The sequence below is a fragment of the Aureobasidium melanogenum genome (assembly GCF_000721775.1).
Source record: "Aureobasidium melanogenum CBS 110374 unplaced genomic scaffold scaffold_24, whole genome shotgun sequence".
Lineage (NCBI taxonomy): Eukaryota > Fungi > Ascomycota > Dothideomycetes > Dothideales > Saccotheciaceae > Aureobasidium > Aureobasidium melanogenum.
This window is the reverse complement of record NW_024470076.1, coordinates 125213-149806: the sequence shown is the minus strand read 5'-3', so window position 1 is coordinate 149806 and position 24594 is coordinate 125213. Positions and strand designations below refer to the sequence as shown.

At 49.0% G+C, this 24594-nt stretch overlaps 12 protein-coding genes across 12 annotated transcripts; 6 read left to right on the top strand and 6 right to left on the bottom strand.

Annotated features, from left to right (window-relative positions):
- Window positions 1-148: 148 nt before the first annotated feature.
- Window positions 149-562, bottom strand: M437DRAFT_18277 (uncharacterized protein; the record flags this gene model as incomplete). Its single annotated transcript, XM_041018947.1, has 1 exon — window positions 149-562. A coding segment is annotated over one exon (414 nt), but the record flags the coding sequence as incomplete, so codon positions are not given.
- Window positions 563-1381: 819 nt separating this feature from the next.
- On the bottom strand, window positions 1382-2470 carry M437DRAFT_56672 (uncharacterized protein; the record flags this gene model as incomplete). Its single annotated transcript, XM_041023092.1, has 1 exon — window positions 1382-2470. The coding sequence occupies one exon, from the start codon at window positions 2468-2470 to the stop codon at window positions 1382-1384; it is 1089 nt and encodes a 362-aa protein (XP_040876595.1).
- A 297-nt stretch (window positions 2471-2767) lies between these two features.
- M437DRAFT_56331 (uncharacterized protein) lies at window positions 2768-3385 on the top strand (the record flags this gene model as incomplete). Its single annotated transcript, XM_041023037.1, has 1 exon — window positions 2768-3385. A coding segment is annotated over one exon (618 nt), but the record flags the coding sequence as incomplete, so codon positions are not given.
- Window positions 3386-4733: 1348 nt separating this feature from the next.
- On the top strand, window positions 4734-6541 carry M437DRAFT_56532 (uncharacterized protein; the record flags this gene model as incomplete). The annotated part of the gene is made up of 2 exons (XM_041023067.1): window positions 4734-4915; window positions 4969-6541. 2 exons carry the CDS (start codon window positions 4734-4736, stop codon window positions 6539-6541), a joined length of 1755 nt encoding a protein of 584 aa, XP_040876593.1.
- Window positions 6542-7713: 1172 nt separating this feature from the next.
- M437DRAFT_56688 (uncharacterized protein) lies at window positions 7714-9360 on the top strand (the record flags this gene model as incomplete). The annotated part of the gene is made up of 1 exon (XM_041023096.1): window positions 7714-9360. One exon carries the CDS (start codon window positions 7714-7716, stop codon window positions 9358-9360), a length of 1647 nt encoding a protein of 548 aa, XP_040876592.1.
- A 709-nt stretch (window positions 9361-10069) lies between these two features.
- M437DRAFT_87474 (uncharacterized protein) lies at window positions 10070-11662 on the bottom strand (the record flags this gene model as incomplete). Its single annotated transcript, XM_041028646.1, has 2 exons — window positions 10070-11407; window positions 11459-11662. 2 exons carry the CDS (start codon window positions 11660-11662, stop codon window positions 10070-10072), a joined length of 1542 nt encoding a protein of 513 aa, XP_040876591.1.
- Window positions 11663-12687: 1025 nt separating this feature from the next.
- M437DRAFT_18084 (uncharacterized protein) lies at window positions 12688-13645 on the top strand (the record flags this gene model as incomplete). Its single annotated transcript, XM_041018932.1, has 2 exons — window positions 12688-12717; window positions 13346-13645. Coding segments are annotated over 2 exons (330 nt in total), but the record flags the coding sequence as incomplete, so codon positions are not given.
- A 1755-nt stretch (window positions 13646-15400) lies between these two features.
- On the bottom strand, window positions 15401-16489 carry M437DRAFT_13519 (DNA repair protein rad18; the record flags this gene model as incomplete). The annotated part of the gene is made up of 1 exon (XM_041018716.1): window positions 15401-16489. A coding segment is annotated over one exon (1089 nt), but the record flags the coding sequence as incomplete, so codon positions are not given.
- Window positions 16490-18354: 1865 nt separating this feature from the next.
- M437DRAFT_68899 (exoribonuclease family protein) lies at window positions 18355-19284 on the top strand (the record flags this gene model as incomplete). Its single annotated transcript, XM_041025192.1, has 1 exon — window positions 18355-19284. The coding sequence occupies one exon, from the start codon at window positions 18355-18357 to the stop codon at window positions 19282-19284; it is 930 nt and encodes a 309-aa protein (XP_040876588.1).
- Window positions 19285-19757: 473 nt separating this feature from the next.
- Window positions 19758-20606, bottom strand: M437DRAFT_68898 (uncharacterized protein; the record flags this gene model as incomplete). The annotated part of the gene is made up of 2 exons (XM_041025191.1): window positions 19758-20375; window positions 20436-20606. 2 exons carry the CDS (start codon window positions 20604-20606, stop codon window positions 19758-19760), a joined length of 789 nt encoding a protein of 262 aa, XP_040876587.1.
- Window positions 20607-21523: 917 nt separating this feature from the next.
- On the top strand, window positions 21524-22545 carry M437DRAFT_15965 (uncharacterized protein; the record flags this gene model as incomplete). Its single annotated transcript, XM_041018840.1, has 3 exons — window positions 21524-21716; window positions 21795-21866; window positions 21965-22545. Coding segments are annotated over 3 exons (846 nt in total), but the record flags the coding sequence as incomplete, so codon positions are not given.
- A 487-nt stretch (window positions 22546-23032) lies between these two features.
- On the bottom strand, window positions 23033-24283 carry M437DRAFT_87468 (uncharacterized protein; the record flags this gene model as incomplete). The annotated part of the gene is made up of 3 exons (XM_041028645.1): window positions 23033-23611; window positions 23665-24021; window positions 24080-24283. The coding sequence occupies 3 exons, from the start codon at window positions 24281-24283 to the stop codon at window positions 23033-23035; spliced, it is 1140 nt and encodes a 379-aa protein (XP_040876585.1).
- Between the last annotated feature and the right edge of the window lie 311 nt (window positions 24284-24594).

The window sequence follows — 24594 nt, the reverse complement described above, 5'->3', positions numbered from 1 at the left end:
ATTTGGATGATTGAGTGTTTTGATTAGCAGTTGGATTGTCTATCCTTCAATCAAATCAGCAGTTCGCCAAATCACCCATGTGTCTTTTCGTCTTCTTCGCAATATCCTTGATCTCAGGATACGGCGACACCTCGCTGATGTTTGCGAAGCGATTGTTCCAACTCCTCCATCTGTCCATCTCGAACCCATTCCACTCCTTATTCGGGTACTTGTTCCCTGCTTGGGCGACTTTGCCCTCGTAGCTTCTCTTGCCTTTGCTCTGTTTCCTCAACACTTCGCCAGCATACAATATCCACATTGCGGCTGCTCGTACTGTGGCATCGGGCACATCATCTTTGTCTTCTAACGCCGCCCTCAATGCCCAGATTGCGTATAATGAAAAGTCGCGTGGGTCGGAACTGTCGAATGCAGATGCGGTGGCTGTGACGCGCGCAGCGAAAGCGTTGGCGTTGGCCCACATACAGGCAACCTCGTTGTCTTCTTGTGCAGCCCTTTCGTCGTAGTTCCAGTGTTCACGAATCTGGCGACCGAAAAGTGGGAACGAAGACCAGGAAACGGTCTTGCCCTCTACATCCCCGACTTTCGTGTCGCAGTCGCGGAGAGCAGTAAGGAAGGAGACGAGCTTGTCTTGTGCAGACGAATCCGAGGGCGTTTTGGAAGCAGTAAGACCTAGCGCATCCCAAGAGCGTAGGAGTTTGTCTTCCGCGGATGACGAGTCGGAGTTGGATGTGAAGTTCTTGACAGTTTCGTCGAGCGAGGATCTATCGTCGAGGAACGCTTTGAGGGCTGCGTACTCATTTGTTTCTGGGGTGTTCGAAGGAAAGTCCATGTTGGTGGTACAATGTATTCTGTTAGAGGAATGAAGGCTACAAAACCTACCTGCGCGGCTCTACTAACTATTAGTACCAACTGGTGGAAGCTTTTCTGCTGGTAGGGCCTGCTTAGAAAGTCAACATGTTGAACCACACCGCCCATGACGTACCTTCCGTCTTGAGCCGAATTTGTCCTTGGCGCAAGTCAGCTTGTTTGCGGTATGACCCTGGCAGTAATATCCGACTATCACGATAACCACCATGTGCCTCCTGGTGTTTGCGTAAAGTGGTTAGGCGACACTATGTGTCACAGTACGACCAGTGATAAGATCTGGAAGTACTTTTGTTTGATATATGGTCAATAATGACATTGAAGGGAAGTTGAGGAGACTCCAGCCATGGATTGATCCAAATTCGGTGTATGGTGGGCTTATGTTTGCTTGAATCTACTTCTAAGACATTTTCTCATTGGAACAATTCTCTGATAGATATGCATGCTCAAAATGTAAATGAGAATGACCATTCGGACCAGCCTTCTGGACATGAAAGTAAATTATCTACCCCTGATTTCAAGCTGTAGGGAAATCCAATTTGCGGTGTAGCCTGCTCACAATCTCGATGAAGTCAGGCTCGTTTTGTGCGTTCACAACGCCATGGCGGATGAAGAAGTCGAGCAACACAACAGCACAATTCGGCTTGAACTCGCCGGCTTTGAGCTTCTCCTTGAGCTCGTCCACTCCCATCAGATAGAACTCCTCAACCTCATCATCCGAAGGCTTTGGCTTGATGTCTTCGGGCAACTCAAGGTCGAAGATGTATTGGCACTCTGGTTGTAGAAGTCGCGTCTCGCCTCCAGCGCGAGAGTCTCTGATGTGGAAGTATGTGACAGTGCCTGCTGAATGTGCCTTTTCGCGTACCAGGTCTTCTGGCAGAGAAGCTTCCTCGCTTGCTTCACGCACACAGCAGATCTGGGGGTTCTCGCCAGTAGCCATACCACCTGCGACTGTGTTGTCAAGCATACCGGGATATGTCGACTTGGTCTTGGAGCGACGTGGTGTCCAGATCTTCAATTCACCAGAAGCAGACTTTGTGTAAGCAGTCATGTGAATGCCATAGGTGACGACGCCGAAAAGGGCACTGGCTGCACGTTCGATGCTGAAAAGCAGTTCTCTGGCAGGCGCAGGTCCATAGACTGGGTAGAGCTCGTTGCGCCAGCCTTTGAGGATTGAAAAGTGACCAATTGCGCGCATGGCAGCTGTGGTTCTGGCGAGGATCGCACTTCGAGTAGGCTCGTCCTCACCAGCTTTGAGCGTAAGGGTTCGCTCATCATCGTCCAACTCCCATTCTTCGAGGCCCCGCAGAACTTCAGCGACAGAAGGTAAGATATAGCCAAGAGTTGTTTCGGGATAAGCAGCGACACGCAGATGATAGTATGTTGAAACGTGGTTGAGATAGAGTTGAGGAGTTGATTGGAAGTACGGGAAGCTGTCGCATTCATTGATGAGGTCGAGATTTGATTTAGGTTTCGACTCGTCAATGGGTTGTGGATCCAAAGAATTGATGGGTTCGCTACTGTCAGGCTGAGTGTGATGGCTTATCTCTGCGTCTGCATTTTCTGTAGCGGTCGCATCTGGTGCCTTTTCGCTGGTTGGGGACATTATCGAGGGCATTGAAGGCAACATGTCGCGCATTTTCTCCAGCGAGAACATGTCCATGATGGTTGGTGAGATGATGGATTGCACAAATTGCGGTGTATACCAAGGAGGCCGAGGCTTGGTGACGGTGGCTTCGAGAAAGTGCCAGTCACACGAGAGCTCAGAGCTGGCCCCACAGCTCGAATCCTCAGGGCAACGATAAATTTACAAGTTGAAGGGTTTGTCAACAAGAAGGTCGCACAAGTCAAGTCATTCGTATCACTGTACATATCGCAATTCGAATCTTGTTGACAGCACGCCGTCATGTTTGGTCTCCTTATTTCTGGTCGTCCCGTAGACGCACAACCGCAGGCCATCTCTCCGACGCAATACGCCTTCCAGGTCCCGTCGCAACCAGCTTTTAACCATATCGCCGTCTTTTCTCTACCAGGCAACGAGCTGCCACCCGATGCCGCTGCCGCAATCTTCATTCAGATTCCACCATCGACCGAGTTCAAGCTGGTTGGCGCCTTGTCGTCGTTGAGGCCTTCGACCATGTTCAAGATCAACACGGGCAACAATGTTGCGCAAGGCGCAGGAGATGACCAGCTCATGTTGGATGAGACCCCGGAAGGCGTGGCAATAGGAGGACCTGCCATCGTTGTTGGCATAGAGATACAACCTGCTGAGCAGGTCAAGGCATTGCTGGCAGAGCAAAAGGCGAAATCTTCAACACAGTTGGTGCCAGCAAGACAATCCGCCACCGCCTCACCAGTCACAACAAAAGTTCTCGCACAGCGTATCATTGCCAACGCTTTCAATTTTCTTGCGTCATTTGGAAGTGATACTGTCCCGCTTAAGGCCTTTGAAGCCTGGTGGACAAAGTTCGAGAGCAAGGTCAACAATGATCCCAGTTTCCTTGAACGTCCTCAAGATTGAGTGAGCCGTCCTCGCCAAAGGATATGCCGCTTCAGATCGCGTATCTCGATCAAGTCGTTGTTGACTGACTGGATACCGAGACGCGTTGGATGGAGGCGGACACTCTCTCCAACATCAATCATGCCAAATTGGCCAAGGATCTACTCACCTCTTCCCAAAATTAGCGTCTGGCATCTCCTCACATCTCCATCCTCTTCCAAGCCCGTTGGTCTTGGATGTCTGACATGCTCGGCAACACGATCTGATCAGATTGTGTGGATGGGGATGTAGTCGCGAGGCGGCTGCGATTGGCGGGCAAATGTTCAGCACTTCGGGATGCCGATGTTTGCATACGCAATCTGACAAGTGATTCAGAATATCACCGTGTAGTAGTCGTAACGGGAGTAAACGGAGGAGCGTCGAGTTGTCCAATAGCGCGACCTGCGCCGATCCTTCCTCCTGCATGTTGGCCCTGAGCTGAAACATGCATGCCAAGCACGTGTGGAGGAAGTACCTGATCTTCTGCAGGAACACAAACCTGCATCTCTTTCTTGATCACATTCGACATCAACCAGATGATGTATACTAGAATGTACGGTCGGTCAAATTGGCTATATTCACTATTCACTTGATTAAAAATATTCTGAAAAAATATTCCATACTCAGTATACAATAAGTGATGCGTCATGACAGCGCTCCACACCATACCATCCTTCATCTGTTACAGAGGAAAGACGTTGTGATTGGGGTGGACTAACAACCGTTAATTCTTATGATAGAAATCCCCACGAACTCGACCCTCAACCTATAGGAGGGAGGCAAACATCACTACACCCCACAGCAAAGCCGGTAAATTCATTGCCTCTTTGCTTTTGACATCTGAGCCGCATGGCAGTAAGACATCTCTTTCCACTTTCTCATGTTGATCATACCATATCCTCCAAAATCTATACCCATTCGCCGCGCACGTTTCACTAGTCTAACAGAGGACTCTGTCTGTCGGGTCGATCCTACTCCTTCGCCATGCCATCGCTCTTTGTCGCCTACACCATACTCCATCGTACGTGCATAACGGTCGATAAAATTGCCGCTCCTGGGTATTGCAGCTCCTGCGTGCCATAGGAGCTCTTGCGAAATGAATGGTGGTCTTGTCTCTCAGCGGCTGCTCAGCTCGTCGTGAGACACGGAATCCTTGCACTTGTAATGACGCAGCTGAGGTGTTGTTATTTTGGACATGGCATGGATATAAAGAGAGGGCATGACCAGACTCATTCCTCTTCTCATCCACTCAAGTCAGCAAACAATCAGGACGACCAGCGACCAGAACATCACTCGCTTTTAGTGTTCTTATTCTTTCGTTCTATCAACAATGGCCGCCAAGTTTGCCGTCTCGTTGATGGCCCTGCTCGGCGCTGTCAGCGCTCAGAGCAGTGGTTACACCAACAGCAGCTCTATCGCTACCTCTACTACCTCCTCGGCTAGCTCTACCTTCTCCAACGGAGCCATGGTGACTAACGCCGGCGTGGTCTTTACTATCATGGATGATACTACGTGAGTTTTTATCAAAATCTTGTCACTGAAGCCTCGGTCTAACAGCTATATAGCTACTCCGATGTTACCCCTCTGCAGCTCTCAAGAAAGAGACAGGCAGCCTCAGGTATCGGCTCTTGCTTGAACACCTGCAGTGATAACGTTCAATGCGCCGGAGCCAGTTATTCCGATGACACTCAGCGATGCGAGTACTACTCAAGCGTCAACCAGGACTCTGAGACTTCCACCCCTGGCACCGACTTTGCTCTTGTCGAGAGCCGTCCTGGTGCCTCATCTTCTGCTAACACCACCGCCTCTGCAACCGGAAGCGCTACTCCCTCTGGTGGCCCAGTCGGCGGCTCCAACTCCACTCGTAGTGCCACTGGAAGCTCCACTCGCTCTGCTGGCATCACTGGTGCAGGAAACTCCACCTCTTCTCGTCCTACCGGCTCTGCTTCCCGTACTTCTTCCAGTGTCTCTTCAACTACCTCCGGTGCTGCGGTCTCAACTCCCTCAACTATTCTGACTATCGACGGAGTGCTTTTCCTCATCGAGATTAATGTTTCACGCTCTGGAATCACCATTGACTTCGCTATTTTGGCCAAGAGAGCCACAGCCACCCTTGATGAATGCTTGACAACATGTGCAGCTAACACTAACTGCGCTGGTACTGAGTACGACAATGGCATGTGTACCTTCTTCACATCGATCGATGAGTCTTCTACTACTGTTACCCAAGGCTCGACCTTCGCTACGGTCATTTCTCGTGCAGGCCAGACCGGTACTGGTGCTGGTAGCAACAGCACCAACTCCACCACTCCTGCTGCTCCTAGCAACGTCACAGCTGAGAGCTTCATTTGCCCTAAGCTGAACGGAGGCGTCTTGGTTAGCAACCTCGAGATCACCTTTGCAATTTCGTGCTCGGAATTCTTGATCGGCACTACATTCGATCTGCTATCCGAAGTTCAGCAAAAGCGTCAAGCCGTTGAGAACGGTCTTCCCCAGACCCTCTCCAACTGCGTTGATCTCTGCTCCCTCTCAGCTCAGTGTGTTGGCACAACCTTCTCCGAAGCTTCTGGCTGCTCCTTCTACAGCGATGTTCGTTACGCCACTCCCATGGATGGCTTCGACTCTGCCGTGAAGGTGCAGGACAACTCTGGCAATGGTGTCACTACCACCACTGTGATTGCTGGTCAAACTATCACAACCACTGTCACCCAGGCTGGAGCTACTACCACTCAATACGTCGGTGCAACCAGTGTCGCTACTGTCTACACCACAATTGTCTCGACCGTCACTCAATACGCTGGTCCTACCGGATACCCTTCAGGCGCAACTGTGACTGTCATTCAGCCAGTTAGCACCATGACCTACGCTCCCAGCGTCGAGACCATCACTCTCCCTCAGAACTACGCCTCGCAGCCTACTGTTACCGTCACAGTCGGCGGAGGTGCTGCAGCTCCCGTCGAGACCGTTTACCAGACTGTTGACGCAGCTGGCAATGTCATCGGTTCTTCCACAGTTGGAGCCGCCGCTGGAGCCGCTGGAGCCGGACTTGGATCCTACCCAACTGTGACTGTGTACGCAGCTTGCACCACCCCTGCTGCCCAGCCTGTTGAGACAACTTGGACTACAGTGTATGTCTGAACGGTCCCCTGATCGATCCTCGATCAACTGGAATGTCTGAAGCCATTGAGGCTTCACAGGCATCGAGGCTTCACAGGCTCACGCACTTTCGTATCTCATCTCACGCGCATACATCTCGATCTATCCGATCCAGTGTAATATTACTAACTACTGACGCATAACATGCGGGCTAATGACTTTCCTTTATACTTGTCTATTAATTACTATTCTTCTTGTATCCTCCTCTCTGAGGGCTTTTCTATAACTCGGGTTTCCTAGCTATATCTTTATTCATAGGAATATGAAAATTGTCTCATTATATTTATGCCTATCTTACTTGTGCTATCTTGATGAAGTTGTGGCATTGGCGTTGTGAGGATCTCGATTGTCTGAAGCCTTATCATAGGTATGATTCGAGAGTCCACATTGACCTCCCAACCAGAAACATCAAGGCAGAGTTGAACACAAAAATTGATCCTCTCTTCTACTCTCAATGGCAATGCTATATCTCCTGAAAGTATTGTGCATCATGTCAACGAAACGACTTTGGAAGTGGCAGTTTTGGGAGCTCGAGTAGGCGAGGAAAGAAGCATGGTTTCAGGAGAGCAAGGAAAAGTGACAAACGAAGCATCATTGTATGTTTCAGGCAATTCCGATGTTCCAAACGTCCCTTGCTGTCAAGTCCGATTTGAGCTGAACCTGCCAATGGTGGCAACTTTAGGCTGTAGATCCTAGCAGGGGTGGCTCCGCCCCTGCTATGTCAACACCACGGCATGTTTCTGCACATACACAAATTTGTGTTTAACCCTAGGAAATTGCATCTCAAACTTGTTGAGTAAAACTTCGAAGTTCGTCTGTCCTGTCCAAAGCATCGAATTCAAGTGGTTTTTAGAGACGTTGCAATCAAGAGGTGACGTTGGAAGATAAGGAGATAAGCAGCTGGGAGCGTCATTACCGGCTTTCAAAGTCCGACTCCCGGGAACGTCACCAGCCACTTGCAAACACGACTTGACACTTCCCTCGTCCAACGGCTGACGTGGACTTGGTCGATTTTCATTTGAAGATTGTCGAAACACTCTCTTCCTATGAACTTGCACCTACTATGAAGAACTTTGTCCTACTGTACTACCAAACCTGATACAAAATTGAGCTCCCCGCCATCTGGGAATCTCACGCCGAACAAGCCCCGGGAAATGCTTCCGTCGCTGGATGATTGCAACGAGTGTAAGCCTGCCTATCTTCGGCGCAGACTTGACTCTTTCCCACCATCTACCATCGCTTTATCATCAGCGCCATTTGCCTTGACCTTTTTGTTTGTTGCTGTCGCTGTATGGCAAAAGGTCGTGCCGCATCTTGCGTCATCAAACTCGCATAAGGACCAGAACATACCATTCTTCAATCGGGAGACTCAACGCACAAACAACCATGGATCTAACTCACTGCGAACCATCACGTTCAAGCGCATAGCTGCAGTCACTTTTTCTACAACGATCGCTCTATCGGCTGTTCTTGTGGAGCTGATTCTGTGTGAAATCTCAAATCTTCTGAATCCAGCAGCTCGAGGACTGGCATTGCGCGTCACCCTCTTCTCACTACTCATCCTGATCATTATCATCATACCAAGTCTGGAAGTACACACTCTCATTACTGGATCACGTTCTCGCTCAGAATATGCCACTCCTAACACACGCAAGTCTCGTCCGACCCTCCGATACACAATCGAGGCTTTGTTGCTGGGCTTCTGGTTTCTCGCCTTCTGGTATGTGCCGCATACATCACTTCTTCCAGCATCTCTTCATTCGCAAGCGGGGCGCCCGAGTCAGGACAAGGACTTTGACTTCGTAGAGGCATGTCTTGAGCGTGTTGGCATCATCGGAATTTCTCTCATGGCTTCTCTTGCTGGATTTGCCGCAGTGTCCTCTATCTGGCAGACATTCGGCGTGAAACACCGCATGGTTCGTGAGAGCGATATTGCGCGTAAAGAAAGCGGGCTGGCAGCGACCAAAGATATGTTAGCAGTCAAGCAAAGTCGTCTACGTGCATTGGAGCGTAAAATGTCTGAAGCACCGCAAGACAAGGGCGGGATCATGACAAGAATGATAGGCTCCATCAAGGGCAATTCCGACACAAATGAGCAACGCAGCCTGGAAATGGAGATCTCGGGATTGGAGACAATGACGATGACTCTTTCCTCCTCCCTGGCAACTCTGAAAACTCGATATGCAACACAGCAAAGATCGCAAAATAGTCTTGGACGTCTGTTGAATGTGCTCAATCTCGGCTTCTCATTCTACTGTCTTTACCGTATCGGAGCGACAACTGTCTCTTCACTCCGCAGATGGTGGCAGCCAAACACGACATTTGCGACTTCAGACCCCATCAACAATGTCCTCGCCTTGCTCACTACTCATTACGACCCTTCACTGGATCGCGAAGCTTGGTCTCGTCAGATATCCTTCGTGCTGTCAGGTGTCATGCTCCTGCTGTCCTTCAACGCCGTTCTCCAGACTTTCCGCTTGTTCACTCGCTTCTTCCCCAAACTAGCTGCCCGCGCACAATCTGCACTGCCGCTTGTCGTCTCTCAAGTCGCCGGTGCATATGTCATCTCTTCCGCACTATTGTTGAGGAGCAACTTGCCTAGTGAGGTGAGCAGCGTCATCAGCGAGGCTCTGGGTGCACCATTGGAAGGACGTTTTGTTGAGGCATGGTTTGAAAGTTGGTTCCTAATTGCCGTGCTAACGACGAGCATCGGTATCTTCATCAGTCGCAAGGTGGGATCATCTGCTGATTGGGAAGATTGGGAAGAAAGTCAAGACGTGGAAATGGGAAAGATGCATTGACGGTTGGGGAGGCGGATCTGGGGTCGGTCAAGCTGTGGGTAATTTGGCGTGGTTTATTTCAAGGGTTTTGTGCTTCCATGGCGTTATCAGGGGGTGTTCTGGTCGATACTATACCCGCATGGCATACCGGATAAACAGTGGTTTAGAATAATAATGGTATCAACACCTACATCAAAGAGAGATTTTGAAGTGGTATGTCAAATTCTGTAATCGAAACCATCGTTCTCCAATCTCTCGGGACATGCCTCTGCTTTTCAAAACAACAACGCCTTTTCGCAGTCTACATTTGGCCCGTAGTTATAGTCGGGATACGGTGGGAGCTACAGACTCTAGTATACATTCCCTATATGTCAAACTCTGTGACTCCTGATTCAGTCCATCATCCTTCAACTACGCAGAGAGCAGACTATACGCTATAAAAAGGCACAGTGTTTTACTTGAAACGCAGACATGTCCACAGAGAGTCTATGATCAGTGACTTCTCAGTGGACGTTATCCTGTTACTTGTTATTACTGTGCATTTTTACAGCACGAAATTTGAGCACACGAAGAGATCGGGATAAGAAAATCATTAAAGAAGAAAAAATTAATTACCAAGTTGGAAAAGACTGGTCTAAGTGCCGACTCCTTCTCAATCTCCATATCCAACCTCAATCTCAATGACTTCCAATCTTGAACAGCATGCTTTGTTATTCTGAATAAGCTGTAATCACCATGAACAACTCAACAAGCAGCTCATCGAACACTTGATCGATAGTCGTCGTCCTGATCTTTCAGAAGTGTTTGCGTCTGATGCGAGTTGTCCAGACGACTTCTTCTGCGTCTTGTTCTTCTTGTCACGCTCAGCAGCTGCTCTTCTCTTGTCATCAGCCTTAAGCACAGCCTCGAGCGAAGATTTGGCAGTCGGAAGGCGTCTTCTGTCACGAGTGATGACTTCTCCGATGGTGGCGGTCTTGAGATTCTTGAGGTTGTTGACACTGAGTTTGAAGACACCCTTGACTGAAGAGCGGCGATTCTTCTTTGTCGACTGAGGGATTTCGTGACTGGGTTCCACGTTCTTCGAAGTTTCGGGCAGAGGTGCGCTCAATGAATGAGGTAGCTCAACTTGGTTCAAGCCAAGCACAGATGTGCTCGATGAGCGAGAATCTTCGGCCTGAGCGCTGACATCGTTGGCTTGTTGAGGAGCTGAAGCAGAATGGTCCGAGGAGGCAGGACGAGAACGTGAAGGCTTGGGCGAGGCTGAGGGCTTGACCTTGGTGGGTGATGGAAGCTTAGACTCGGAGCTCTCCTCATACTGATCCCAATGAAAGATCTCCGTCATGGTAAGCTTCTCGACTTTACCTCCAGCGGCATCTTCGTCGGAACTCAGCTCATCAGGCACATCTCTGAGGATCGTCTTGGGCTTGTCGATCTTGGTGTCTTCCTTCTCAATGATAGGTAGGATTGATCGGCCAGGCAATGCAATGTTGCGGTCTTGTACTTGACGAGGATTGGAGACTGACGAACCAGGAATCGCAGCCTTCTTTTTTTCGGCTTGTCCAGGAGTGTGCCAGAAAGGAAAGAATCTGTTTTGCTCCTCGATAATGTCGCAAACCATCATAGACTTCTCGACAGAGATACACTCCATGTTGATACTGAAAAAGACACGCGGATCGACACAGAAACCCTGGTCGAGTTTGTACTCGGAGATGGGCGCGTATGTCTCTGCTCTAAGCCTCTTCAACTTGTCGAGAAAACTTTCGTCGTCAACCTCAGACAGAGAATTCCCCTTCTTCTGGTCAGTCATCTCAGCGTTTTTCTTGAACGGATGAACCCTTACAGACTCGGTCGAACGCTCTCTCTCTTCTTTTGCGGGTTCGGGTCGCCACTTTGGTGGTCCATCAAAGTAGCCGTCATCATTGGGCTCATCTGCAAGTATGTCTGAACGCAGGTCGTCGAGCTTGCGGCGCGCTTCGGCCATGAGGCAATTACCCCTTCTGTAAGTGTTTCTAGGAGGCCATCGACGTCTTATGAAAGCCCAGATGCGATTGGCGTCATTGTAAATCATCTTAAAAGCGGTCAGAATGGTATCGCCAGCATAAAAGAGCGTCAAGCTTACCTGAGCTTGGTAGCGGTCTTCGACAGCTCGGGCAAGGACGATCAGGCATCGGATTCGACATAAGGGATGCAGTTCAGGATAGTCAAGAAGCACGCGCACTTCTTTTCTGGCCAGCGCAAACTGCTCATTGTTGAACAGAATGACTATTCTGTTGGTGCGGTCTTCCCATCTTATGTTCTTCATGTTTGTCGCTGCTGCTGTCATTGCTGTATCACCAGAACAGAAAGAAGACGTGAGCAGAGGAGACTCTCCGTGTGAGTTTCTTGTCGGGTATTGAGATGTGCGTAATTTATGAGGCGCAAACAGAAAAATTCCGTCGTCTCGCACTCACTTGAATTTTCCGTCTTTCACTTGAAATCTGGCAAAGCGAAGTCTGTCCTGATCTTGAATCGTTTTTGTTGTCATTTCTTTGTCATAAAAACGTTGGCTTCCACAACGACTCTGTATCACTCTGTCTTCTGTAAGGACTCTCAGTGAACGCTTCCATAGAATCTAAGATATTCTGCATTGGAATAAGTTCAAGGAAACTGGCAACGTTAGCAGAGATGTGGGTCCAAAAAGTCGAGGACAGTATCTCACGTAGAGTATCTGTAGAATAAGGGGTCGTCAAAAGGCATGATATGATTTGACTTCTTGTACTCGTCCAGGGATAGGTTACAATATCAAGGCTCTCACCGGACAATCCAATAATTTGAAGAGCTATTCTGCGTTTTTGTGGTACATCAAGTAGGACACATTGAAACCGGAGACATTGTATCTACGCAGAAAGAATCTTGCTCTCCTTTATACTCTCCCTATAAAAAGAGACTGTCGAGAGTCATAATAAAGTATGGCTTCCTGTGCTTGTCTACAGAGAGCTTGCAATAGCACAACTCTATTCGTTTCTTGACTGCAGGGATACACGATGGTTTCCACTCCGGAAAGCACCTGCTGAGAGGATTCATCCAGGGGTTGGCTATTGTCCGTGTGTATCTACCAATACCGGTCAGACATTCAGTCGTACAACGTGACTTGACTATAATCAATCGGTGACAAATGATTCGGGTTCACAGTGAGCGAGTTTGACAGCAAAGAGACAAGCATTGTTGCTCCTGCTCACAATCACTCGATAGAATACCGGATGTCATCGAGGGATTGAACAGGATTCGAATGCATGCAGCAGCGCAGAAGAGGAAGCAAGAGAGGAAAGAGCGTCGGTAGTCATTTATGCAAGTTGCACAAAAGCGGATGGCGATGGAGCCGACGGAGCAAAAGGCGGGGTCGGATGTGCGTCGTCTTTTGGGGAAGGCACTGACGGCGGCGTCTTACATAAGTCTTGCTTAGTGATCACGGCCTGTTTAAGCCAACCCGACAACCAAGGACGAGGTAAGTCAAGCAACCAATTTGTCGACATATATCCCCGCCGACATGGCCTCTACCGAGATGGCAGTACTGACACGCGCAGTCACCAATTCTGTGACGCCGGCAGCGCGACCACAACGACGACCATGTCTTCGGCTGCTGTAAGTAACTAATCACCAAACCGAGTCTAAGCACGCTTTGCTGACAGAGCATACAGGACTCGCAAGCCTTTGAGATGAGTAAGCCGGGCTTGACTTTTCGTGCATCTCAAACAGGAACTGACTGCGCACGCTTCCAGGTCTGCGCGACCAACTCATCGCAGCTCAAAACAACCATGCCCCTCCTCAACCACAGCAACCTCACCAGCATGCTGCTCCCACCACCTACGCTGCTCACCCGTCGCATCCACCACCTCCACACCATCAACACGATCCAGTCATGGCCATCCAACCATACGCCATGACCCACGACAGTCCGGATCTAGGCCATCCTCATCCCGACCCCGCCGTGGATGCCAATGCACAAGGTCCTGCTGCTGGCAAGAAGGGACGAGCTCAGCGTGAGCTTTCTAACACAAAGCGTGCTGCTCAAAACCGTGCTGCTCAGCGCGCTTTCCGTCTGCGCAAGGAGCAGCACATCAACAAGCTCGAGGAGGATCTAAAGCAATATCTAGTCATGGAGGGGAACTACAAGACTCTTGAGCATGAGAACTTGGCTTTGAGAAACTACATCTCCCTGCTGCAGTCCAAATTATCCGACCAGAACATCGACTTCCCACCTGCACCTGAGCAGGCTTCTATGCGATCTGCCTCAATCTCGGACAACCAGCCTTCACATCAGGAGCAAGGTCCCATCTATCATCCTGTCCCCAATCAGCAACCTGCTCAGCATGATCACCACCCCCATCACGAACAACATCGCTATCCTGATCCATCTCCTGCGCAGAGTCATGGCGCACCATCTAATGTCTATCCCCAATCCACACACGATCAACACCACCAACATCAACACGAGCCTCCTACCAATGCTCAGCCTGTACCCCAAGACCATGCCAACGACTCTCTTCCTGCTGCTGCCATAAGTCAACTTCAGGCCGCTGCCGCTCAAGCAGGTACTATGGATCGTCCACGTTCACCACCTCAAACACAGCATGATCAGCATCAACAATCTCATCCTCAAGACCCTCAATACGTGCGTGCAAGTGAGTATCCTACTCATAAACGCGCCAGACTTGATTCACCTTCTCATCAGCCACGTAAGTGCCCATCTTCTGACTACACTTCTTTGACATCCACTAATGCAAAATAGAGGCACTGAGCGACAAGCCAGATGCTTAGAATGCGTCCGGTAACTTGCCAGATGGATTCATCGATATGACTCACTTGAATCACAAGCCAGAGTCTTCCGACAACTTTGATGAGCTGTTCGGCAAGGATGTACCAACCGAGGCCTGCGGAACCGGCTTTCCTTCAGGTCTTTTGGGTAATGATCAGTGTGAATCACTGGCTGACTGGGCACTCTAGCTGTTTTTCATCTTTGTGGCGTTACGAGCGTTGTTCTTTCCATACGTACGTTTTCAGCTCAAGGATGTTCATGATTGAGCTTACTGACGGTGGGTACATACATGGGGTTTGTTGTTGGCGAGTTTCTCGCTGATTGTTTTTTCATTTCGTTTCTCTTCTTCTTTGCTCTCATGGCATTGTTGATGTGCCCCCCCCCCCCCTTTTTTTTTCGCTTCTAACTAATGATTACGAGGTTTCGCATAGACATGGCGATGGCGCTGAATGGTATTGGTCATTGCTTTAATCCACAATTCTGATCCAATAATTCGCTGCTTTCCATTTTGCACTATGATGCTGTTGTTGCTGAGATTGACTTGATTCGCTCAGTGTCTGGCAAGAGTGTAACACAAGTCTTCTTGTCACTATTCGCGAATTTTTAATTTCATAATGGAGGCTCTGATTGAGGAAAGCTTCTTGAAGGCACAGATATCGATTCCTTTCTCCGGGGGTTTGATCACTAGTCTTCTTCTGAGAAAGCAGGTGCAATGTGTGTATTGATAGAGTTTTGCAGAATATGCTCCCGAGACGAGTTTTCGTATACAGTCAACATGTCATGGTGATCGAAGCTTGTAGAATAGTATGTGCATATCGAAGAGACAGCAAGAATGGTCTGATTGTCGAGTGTCTGGTCATTATAGCTAGCCATCTACAAGCAACAGCAAGAATGATTCGTCCCATATCAACTTCAGCCATCCCGAGTATAGCAAAATCGCCATCCTTCCCACTTCGACCTCTCACTTTTTCAGCAAACACTTCAATGCCCACTATTCTCCGTCATAGTCTCCACATCAGCAACAGGATGACTCGACACCTCAAACATATCCACCGTCTTTGCTTCAGTCCCAAACTTTTCAGGCAGAGAGGTTTCCTTGGTGATTGAAGGTGGAGGCTCGACTCGTTGTCCAGACGGTGGTGGATGATCTGCGTCTGGGAAATTTTCTTGTGGTTGTGTAGCGTCGTGGTAGCCGCTTGGGAGATCCTTCTCTGGCTCGAGGTGGGTCTGTGAGGTTTCTGGCTTGTCGACTTCCATGATGTCTTGCTGTGTCTCTGTCTCTTTGGTTGGTTCGTCTGCTTCCTTCTTTTGCTGTGTTTGTTGTTTATTCCTCCCTTGCCTCGCCTGCTCGATCAAACGTGTAAAATCGTCTTTGTTTCCAGTACTCCACGCTTTAGCATCAAAGTCCTTTTTCATAACCTGGTTGCTTGTACCAAATTGATCTGGTTCGCGACCAATACTTCGATCCCACTTTCTCAATTCGTCGAGGAGGTCGCGTTTAGAGCGTGGGGCTCCTGCATCAACATTTGCATTCCAGAGGTTTACCCACTCGGTGTGGCGGCGTGAGAGAAGGTTCTTGGAACCTGTGGTGGGGATACCTAGTTCGGCGAGTTTTTTGCGAAGGGCTTTGTCGTTGAGGAGGGAGTAGTTTAGTTCGGCGAGGCGGTCTGGGATTGGTTTTGGAGGTGCTGACGGTTGTGGCGTTTGTGTTGTGGAAGAACGTGGGGGGTTCTTTTGTTTTTGTGAGGGAGATGTGCAGGCTGAGGTTCCGATATGGTTGAAGACGACTTCTTCTTTCATGCGGGTTTGGCAGATTGGACAGGCTACTAGTCCGTCGTCTGGTGTGGGTTGTCTTTCTGGTTGTGTGCTGCCGTTTTCGGTGTATTCAGCGTCACTACCATCTTCGTCGGCTCCATCAAGGGTTGTGGGTTGTTGATCGACTTGTTGTGTCCTCTTGCTTTGACTTCTCGTAGTGCGCACAGTCAAGTCACTTCCACCGCTGTGTCTCTCTGTCCTCCTTCTCTTGCTTGGTCGACTCGGCGCATCTTCTTTCTCCTTCTTGTCTTTTGTCGCAATCTCCAGCGCAACAGGTCTAGCCGTCTTGAATGCGCCTACGACTTCCTCCAGCGCCCAATTCCTGCGCAATTTACTAGCTTGATCGTTGGCGCGACATGCAGGACATTTGCCATCAACTGACAAACAGCGGCGAATACATATACTGCAAAATGTATGCGAGCAAGTGGTGACCATGGGCGTTGTAAAGAAGTCCTTGCATACTTGACATCGTAGAGAGTTTTCAAGTGCGGCAAAGGGTGTAAGTGAGGTATTTAGCCAGTCGCTAGGATCTGAAAGATTGTGTTCCATGATTTGCTCGAGAAGGTGCTGGTATGCGACGGGCAAGAGTCGAGGTGAAGAGAATCAAGGTTCGAGAGAGTGCGACGCGCCGATGCACGCGACCCTCACTTCGCGCTTTCCTTTTTGAGCCGTTATTGATTCATCGTCACTTCCCTACTTTCAACACATTAGGTACCCATCACCTTCAAGATTCGATGAGGAGAGTATAGGATGATCATACAACTCACTTCCCATCGACAGAATTGATTTCATCATTGCTCGTGCGCTATGCAGAATGAGAAATGTGTGACCATCTCTCACTCCATTACCAGATCCTATCATTTCTCCAGGCCTTGCTACTCTCAAGCAAATGACTTTAGGACATGATGTATAAGACTAGGTTGATGACTTCATGAACGTAGTGACACGGGGACTCGATAGGAGAGTAGGGTCAAGCACAAGGAACCACTTCTCCGTGTAAAGACTCGAGACCAATATCGACAGCAGAGGCTGGAAACGAGAAGCCTCCAATGTGAAGAGACACAAAGCACAACGAGCAGTTGGAAATAAGAGAAGTGGATATAGAACAATTATGATTGATAGACTATCTATGTTGGCCGCCGCAATGTTGAATCGCGACAGTCTCCTCTCGACACACACAAGAACATTCAAACCTACTTTATCGAAAGTCAGCAAAAGGAACTTTCATGCTACTAGATCATCGAAAGCGATAAATTGTCTTGAAGGGAACGCAGAAACTCAGAAAGCCGTCTTTACTCAAGCCCTTCCCGCCGGCACCGGAATCATCCACCCAAGACGAGTGAACTCATCCAATACACGGAAGCCCCATTACAACCTTTTCCACTCTGACGAGTTACTAGAGGCTTTTAATTGCAACTCCACAACCCGTCATTCCTGGACTTAAAACACAGGTAGGGTATCAGGGAGGGGGGCTCGGCGGGTATAGGTAAACTTCATTGAATGGATTGACTAGTTGTCATCATTGCGTTTGGTGGGAAGGAGGGGATGTGTGGGTGTAGATGATGATGTAGAAGGGACGGTAGCTTACCCTTCTGTAGTTTGCAGGAGTAAGTGTGCTTTGCACTGTTTGTGTATCTGTCTTTTCATGCTTGTTAGCAAAGATGATCGGGAAAAGATCGTGATGAACTAATGTGAAGAAATGCCCAAAAGGTGAATGTGGATCAGACAAGGTAAGCTTTGGTGTATAAGTATCCGCATGATTTACTCAGTAGCAGAACTGAAATTAAAATACAATCATCCTGAAAAACACCTTTGGCGGGGTTGATGTGTAGAAGAGAAGCAAATAGCTTACCATTGCAGAGTTGAAGAGTTCTTCCACCAAAGTGTGCATGACTTTTATGCATCGAGTGGAAGAACTCTCGGCGTCTGAAGACGAACGAAGCTGGAACAAGAAACTAGAAGACTTTGCGCGGGTCAGCACAGATTCAACTTTGAATATCAAGTAATATGACAAGCAGTGATAGAGAATGTGGTTCAGATGGTAGTGCATGTTAGTTTATGGCTCAGGAAACCCCGAGGGTTGATCGCCAACTAGTTGTGTTGGAGTTTCTTCCTAACCACAGTGATATTGTAGGGTGAAACTTACACAAAAGAGAAAAAGAAAGTATAGCAAGCCGCCAGCGGTCTCGCATGTTGTCGACAATCGAGGTGACGCGCAGAGGCAGAAGGTTGTGTGAGGAAAAAGGAAGAAAGCCGCAACGCGATTTCAGGTTGTAGCAGAAAATTCGAAAGCTTGGACCATCTGGCGCGGACGTCACGCATCTTGCCGAAGTTGGAGCAGAAGCAGATCAAGAAATCATCCAACAAGACATTGCCAGTTTATACACATCCAGTGATCAATTACCATGGCTGACCGCCGTCGTACCAATGCGCCTGCAGGCGGTACATCTGCTCCCATCTTCGTCCCCACCACCGAAACATCATCACAACGACCAATTCGTCAACGATCCGCATCCACGCCTCGTAAAATCTTCCTGCAAACAGGTCTGGTGCCATCAGCTTCTGGATCAGCCTACTTCGAACTTCATCCTTCTACCGACGCTGCCAGAACAACACTCGTAGCCCAAAGTGGCACTCTCAAACTTACTTGCACTGTTCATGGTCCACGACCACTTCCTCGCACCGCCGCTTTCAGCCCGAATCTACTTCTCAGCACACACGTCAAGTTTGCGCCATTCGCGAGTCGTCAAAGAAGAGGTTATCTTCGCGATACTGCAGAAAGAGATCTTGGACTGCATCTGGAAACTGCACTACGAGGTGTGGTGATTGGCGAGCGCTGGCCCAAATCTGCAGCCGAGGTTGTAATTACCGTTCTGGAAAGTGAGGAAGATGATTGGTGGCGTGATGACGATGCCAGCAAGAAAAACATTGGAGGTGTGGGTTTGATGAATGTGCTGGCTGGTTGCGTTACTGCTGCAAGTGCCGCTCTTGTGGATGCAGGGATCGACTGTGTTGATCTTGTTTCTGGTGGTGTTGCTGCAGTCACTGGTGAAGGCAAGGGAGAATTGGTACTGGATCCATGCCCGAGTGAACACAACGACCTGCGCGCCGCAGCTGTAGTCGCCCATCTTCAATCAAGAGACGAACTTACAGAATTATGGGTCAAGGGCGATGCTGGAGAAGGATTTGAGACATTGGTTGATCGTGCTGTCGATGCTGCTGGGCTATCAAGAAGTGTGCTCGCAGAAGCTGTCAGAGAGGCCGCTGAAACCAAGACTACGGATGCTAGCAAGCAACAAGTGGCCAAGGCGACCGATGTCGAAATGACAGGATGAGCCGATCGAGTCACCTAGATGAGAACATCAAAACATATGCCGAGCTTGGGTAGACGTCAGACTTGCATGCTCAACCAAGATAACGGCACGTCTGGACCACATGTCTGCCGCCAAGCGGCCGTCCAGACACTCAAACCAGCAGTCCTCAGGAACGGACGAGACAAGCCATTGATCTTCCTGCTGGGCCTCAAGATGATTGATCATCCAGACAGTTCGACAATCCAGATACAGGATAACCCAAAGTCAATGATCAAGGCAAGGTGTACACAAGGATGTGGGAACCATGAAGTGTTGCACATGTGCCGAATTATTAGCCTGGCAGGGAGAAACCCCAATAAGGACGTAGAGTACGCCAACCAAATACCATACAAAAGCCGCTGAGCAAATCTATCCAATGACCACAATTTCCAAACAGTTTCCACGTACTGTTTACACCCTAGGTCCCCCATTGTATCGTCAAATTGCGACCACTATCATGCCATGCGTCCTCTCGGAAGCCTAGGAGGTGCTGGACTGGCGTTGAGCCTGATCGAAGGAGTACCCCTTGGAATATAGACACTGCTTGCAGGTCTACCGATTGGTGTCAACTCAGAGTCTTGACTCGGTACTGTCTCAACAACCGGCAGGTCTTTTGGTGGATCCACATAATAGCTCTTCCTCAACATAAACACCTCATTCTTGAACAACCAACTCGCACCAAGGAAAAGATCCGTCCTCTCATTAGAAGCAGGACTGGTAACCCCATCACCAATCTCCAGCACCTCAAACTCCACCTTCTCATGCTGCTTCCTAAACTTTCCAGTCTGAAAAGTAATAGGTAACACATAATTAATACTGACTTCTCTGTCTTCAAAACTGCAGACCTTTTTGATCAACCCAACACCTAGGTGATCACGAGGACTGGACTCGAGGTTTTGAGCAGCTTCGTAGTCGTCGATCTTTTGGAGGTTGTATTCGAGTTTGAGTTTGCGGACTAGAGCCATGGTGATGAAGTTTGCGCATGCGCCCGTGTCGCATTTGGCCCAGATTACTACTTCTTGGTTGTCGCCGTTGCGGACGATCAATGGGATGTGGGTGTGGTCGCCGCCCTCCTGGAAGGGGGGTTGTCAGTTGGGAGACGTTGTGGTGTTTGGAGTTGGGATGTAAGGTACCAATGCTGAGACTATGTCGTTTGCTATTTGTAAAGGCTTCTTGTGCCATTTGTCGACGATGCTTCTGATTATGTCTACTTGTTCTGCTGGAATGCCGGATGAAGCTTCGCTGTCGGATAGGGATGGTGAGTCGTCGACGGACAGTGCAGGTGTCAATTGTTGAGGGTCCATGTTTGTGGGATCTTGCAAGTATCTTCTTTGTGGACGAGTATGGGAATTGATAGAAGTCAAGAGGTCGAGAAAAGATTCAATTGCACATGTATCGTCTTATAAGTGATCCTACCTACTCTGGGCCATCCTCCAAGCCACGAGGCACTGCCGCCAATATTGTGTTAAGGCAAACGATGGCGGAGCTCGATTGCGACGACTATCGATAGCTATGGCAAGTTCCCGAATAGCTTGATGGAATGTAATCTATTCTGCTCCATAAGAGACGCAGCTGGGTCGTGTTAATAAGCACTAAAGCAAGCCTTGGGGCTGGAAGATACAGCAACGTAGGCGTATCTCATATACTGCAAGGCGAAGCTTGCGTACTAGCCTTAGCCTCATGCAAGTCCTGCCACCTCCTTCACCGGTACTTTCTCAATCAAAATCACTCAGGCGACGAGGCACTGCTCTTGGCGGGCCAAATGTCAGCCCTTTGCTGCGTGGTGGAGAACACCTCTGTTCATGCATGTAACATCCAATCATTGGTATTAGAAAGTGGGGCGACTATTCATGCAGATATCTGGGCTGTGTCTAGAGGTAGGACTGCTTGTGTGACACTTTCCTTTCTTTCCACTTTCTATTTTCAACCCTTCAACCTATCTCTATTCTCCCCTGGTTGCCTTTTCTGAGTCAATAATCAGCATACTCCGCCACCAACCATGGCCGGCGAGAGGTTTGAGCTTCCCGTCATCGAACCCACAGACAAACCTCGCATCTCAACAAACGTCCAAGCTGTAGGCAAAGACTCGAGAACCAACTCTGCCGCAAGCTCTTCCGTCCATTTCTCACCGATATCATTCAACACATGCAATACCGAGTCAACCTTCGTATCACCAGGCTTGTTGCGTCAAAACTCTGTTCGCGAACGACCTGCTCTACAAGGATATCCCAAATTAGCACGATTTATCGGCGAGCGGCCTGGTTTTGCCATCTTTCGACGTTTCTCGGAACTCAATGCGAGGAATCTGCTGTATCTTCAGGCGGAGTTGTTGGATATTGAGGAAGAGCTTTATGAGACTGAGATGGATGATCAGAGGGATCAGGATTTGAGGCAATTGCAATTTAGCATGCGCAGTATGCTTTTTCTATGCCGGTTACAAATCTTTGAACACTGATGTTGACCCTTGCAAGGTATTCACAACGGTCGCGTAGCTCCAGAGGGCTCAAGAGCTCGTTCCCGATATAAGTTGTACGAGGAGAACCGCAGATTGTTGAAGGAATATAGTAAGTGATGCCTTTCTTAACACTCATCATTCGATACATATCCCTGCAGTCCGTTACGCACTGCGTTTCCATATCACTACTGACGAAGACTCTTCAAGACGAGATCTTGATCCAACAACACAAGCTATACAGCCTTCCCCGCCCAACCCACGGTGAAGTGCGAGGTCTTCGCGAATTCATCTGCGACAGCCAAATCCACGGCCACAACAACGAACAAGAATGGCTTCACCACCCTGAAAACACCATTTGGAGTCTGAGTATCGACGAAAAGGCCAAATACGAAACAGATCAACAACGAGCAAGAGCACATGAAAGGGCAAAAGCAACGCAGACAGATCTCGTCAGTCTATCTGGACATGTGGCGCCAGATTCGTTTACAAACCTGCTGAGGAGCAAAGTCGTGCAACGTTTTCATGTACTGTTTGGACATCGACTCTTGCAGGAAGATGCAGAGTTTGGTGGTCACATGTACCGAGGAGAAATCCTCGAAAAGCTGGCTTTCTACATCAGCATCTTGTTCGCCTCATTACTTCCTACCGCCAGTATCATCGCCCTCTACTATATCCCTGAGCTGATCTGGAGATTGATCTTTATCGGGCTCTGGAGCGCAACATTCAGTATTTGTTTGGCATTCTTTACATCCGCGAATCGCATTGAAATTTTCATGGCTTCTGTGGCTTTGGCCAGTGTGCAGGTGGTATTTGTCGGTACGTCAACCAAAACAGCAAGTCCTGCAAATTAACGATGGAGTTTTTGATATATGATTTTTCGCAGGTACGAACGAACAATAACCTGAATGAGTTGGGAATGAAGTGATGACTACATGAAATGATCACGATAGGATGGACATTTGGGTAACGATGGAATGAAACATGTTGATAGAAAGGGAACGATTTGAATATGAAGCTCACATGGCTACATCCAATTGTATAGATCTTTGCGCGAGGAACAATAAAGTGATCGTTCAAACATAATTGTACATTTTATATCTCTAATAGTCAAGACAAAATGTATCCGCAACAGTTTCTTTTCTGCTGTCGAGCGATATCCCATAATCGCCATGCAAAGTGATCCCTTCCAAGCCGATTAATAAAACATGTGGGTTCTCTAGTAAGTGGTATTCAAAAATGAAGAAAAAAGTAGAAGAAAACAAGAACGTTCATCGCTTATGCGTTCATGGGCTTGCGTCCAACCATGAGGTACATGGGAGTGAAGAGCTTCTCTCTGCCACCAGCGACGAGGGCATCAGCGGCAACGGCCAATGAGTCGGCGGTCTTTTGGGTACCCTTAGGAGCAAGACCGAATTTCTCAAGAGTGCCAACAAAGTTGTGTGCGGTCCAGCGACCAAGTTTGGTCATACGGGCAAGTGTAGGGAAGTCCCAAATGCTGCTCATGTACTTGAGCTGACCAGAAAGAGGCCAGTACCAGGGGTAAGGGTCGTCACGCTCTGCAAGATCCTCGTTGATTTCGAGTTCGAATCCAGCGGCCTTCATGGCGGCAAGGGCAACCTCAATCTTCTCCATGTTGGAAATACCGTCACCGACCTCAATACCGAGACGAATCTCACGGTGGTGAGGGTTGTCATTGTCGTAAGCATCAGTCATGAGCCATTCGTAAACACCGAAAACACCGCCGGGCTTGAGGACGCGGAAGATTTGGGAGTAGATACCCTCGAGCGAAGGAGCGTGAACGGTGGCCTCGATGGCGTAAACAGCGTCGAAAGTGTTCTCGGGGAAAGACATTTGCTGGGGAATTGTCAGTTTTGTGATTTGACGCTGGAGTGTTGCAAGAGACGCACCATGAAGTCACCCTTGACAAAGTCAAGCTTGTGCGAAAGACCCTCCTTTGCGGCGTAGTGGGTAGCTCTCTCAATCTGGTAGTCGTTGTTGTTGAGACCAGTAACGTTTGCGCCAGAGAACTTGACAATTTCTCTAGCAGGACCACCAACACCACAACCAACATCCAAGACCTTCATGTTCTCCTTGAGGTTCATGACGTGAGCGAGGTAGTGCTCGTGACGGGCAACAGCTTGTCTGAAAGGCTCGCCATATGCAAAACGGCAGAAGTGGAAGGATTGACCCCAACCGTACTCGTAAAGGTCGGTAGCCAGGTTGTAGTAGTGACGGGTCAAGGTAGCGTACTCGGCTCTTCTAGCCTGCTCGGGAGGTCAGTAAGAGGCCAATTAGAGGATCTGAGTGTCCAAGAAGACGCACCTCTCTAATCTCAGGAGTCTCGTCCTTTGCGGCCTTGTTGTCCCAGTGCTTGAAGTACTCATCAACAGCAGCCTTTTGACCGTCTGCACCCTTGCTCAACATGGCGGCAAAACCACCTCTCTTCTGGGCAGAAGTGCCGTGCATGACCTTGTTGAAGGCAGCATCGCGCGAGTGGTCTTCTTGTTCAAGCGAATGAGGAGCCATTATTGTTGTTGTGTCGAAAGAAAGGGGAAGTTGTAGAAGAAGAGAAAGACACTACAAAAGAGTACAATTGAAGATGCGGTTGAACGCGAAGAGAAGAGTCGATTGAGAAGAGGAAAGTGGACTGCACAGCGAGTTGGGGCAAGGAAATGGCAAGCAAGCACTAAAAGAATTATAAAGGGGTGGCTCTTTCCATAAACATCGTACGAGATCGAACGCGCTGGGGGCGTACCTGCCTCTGGGGACGCAATTTCACGGCCTGCAATTGGCTTGCCCTTAGCGCATCTCAGAGTCCTCACCGTGCCTCACCCAAA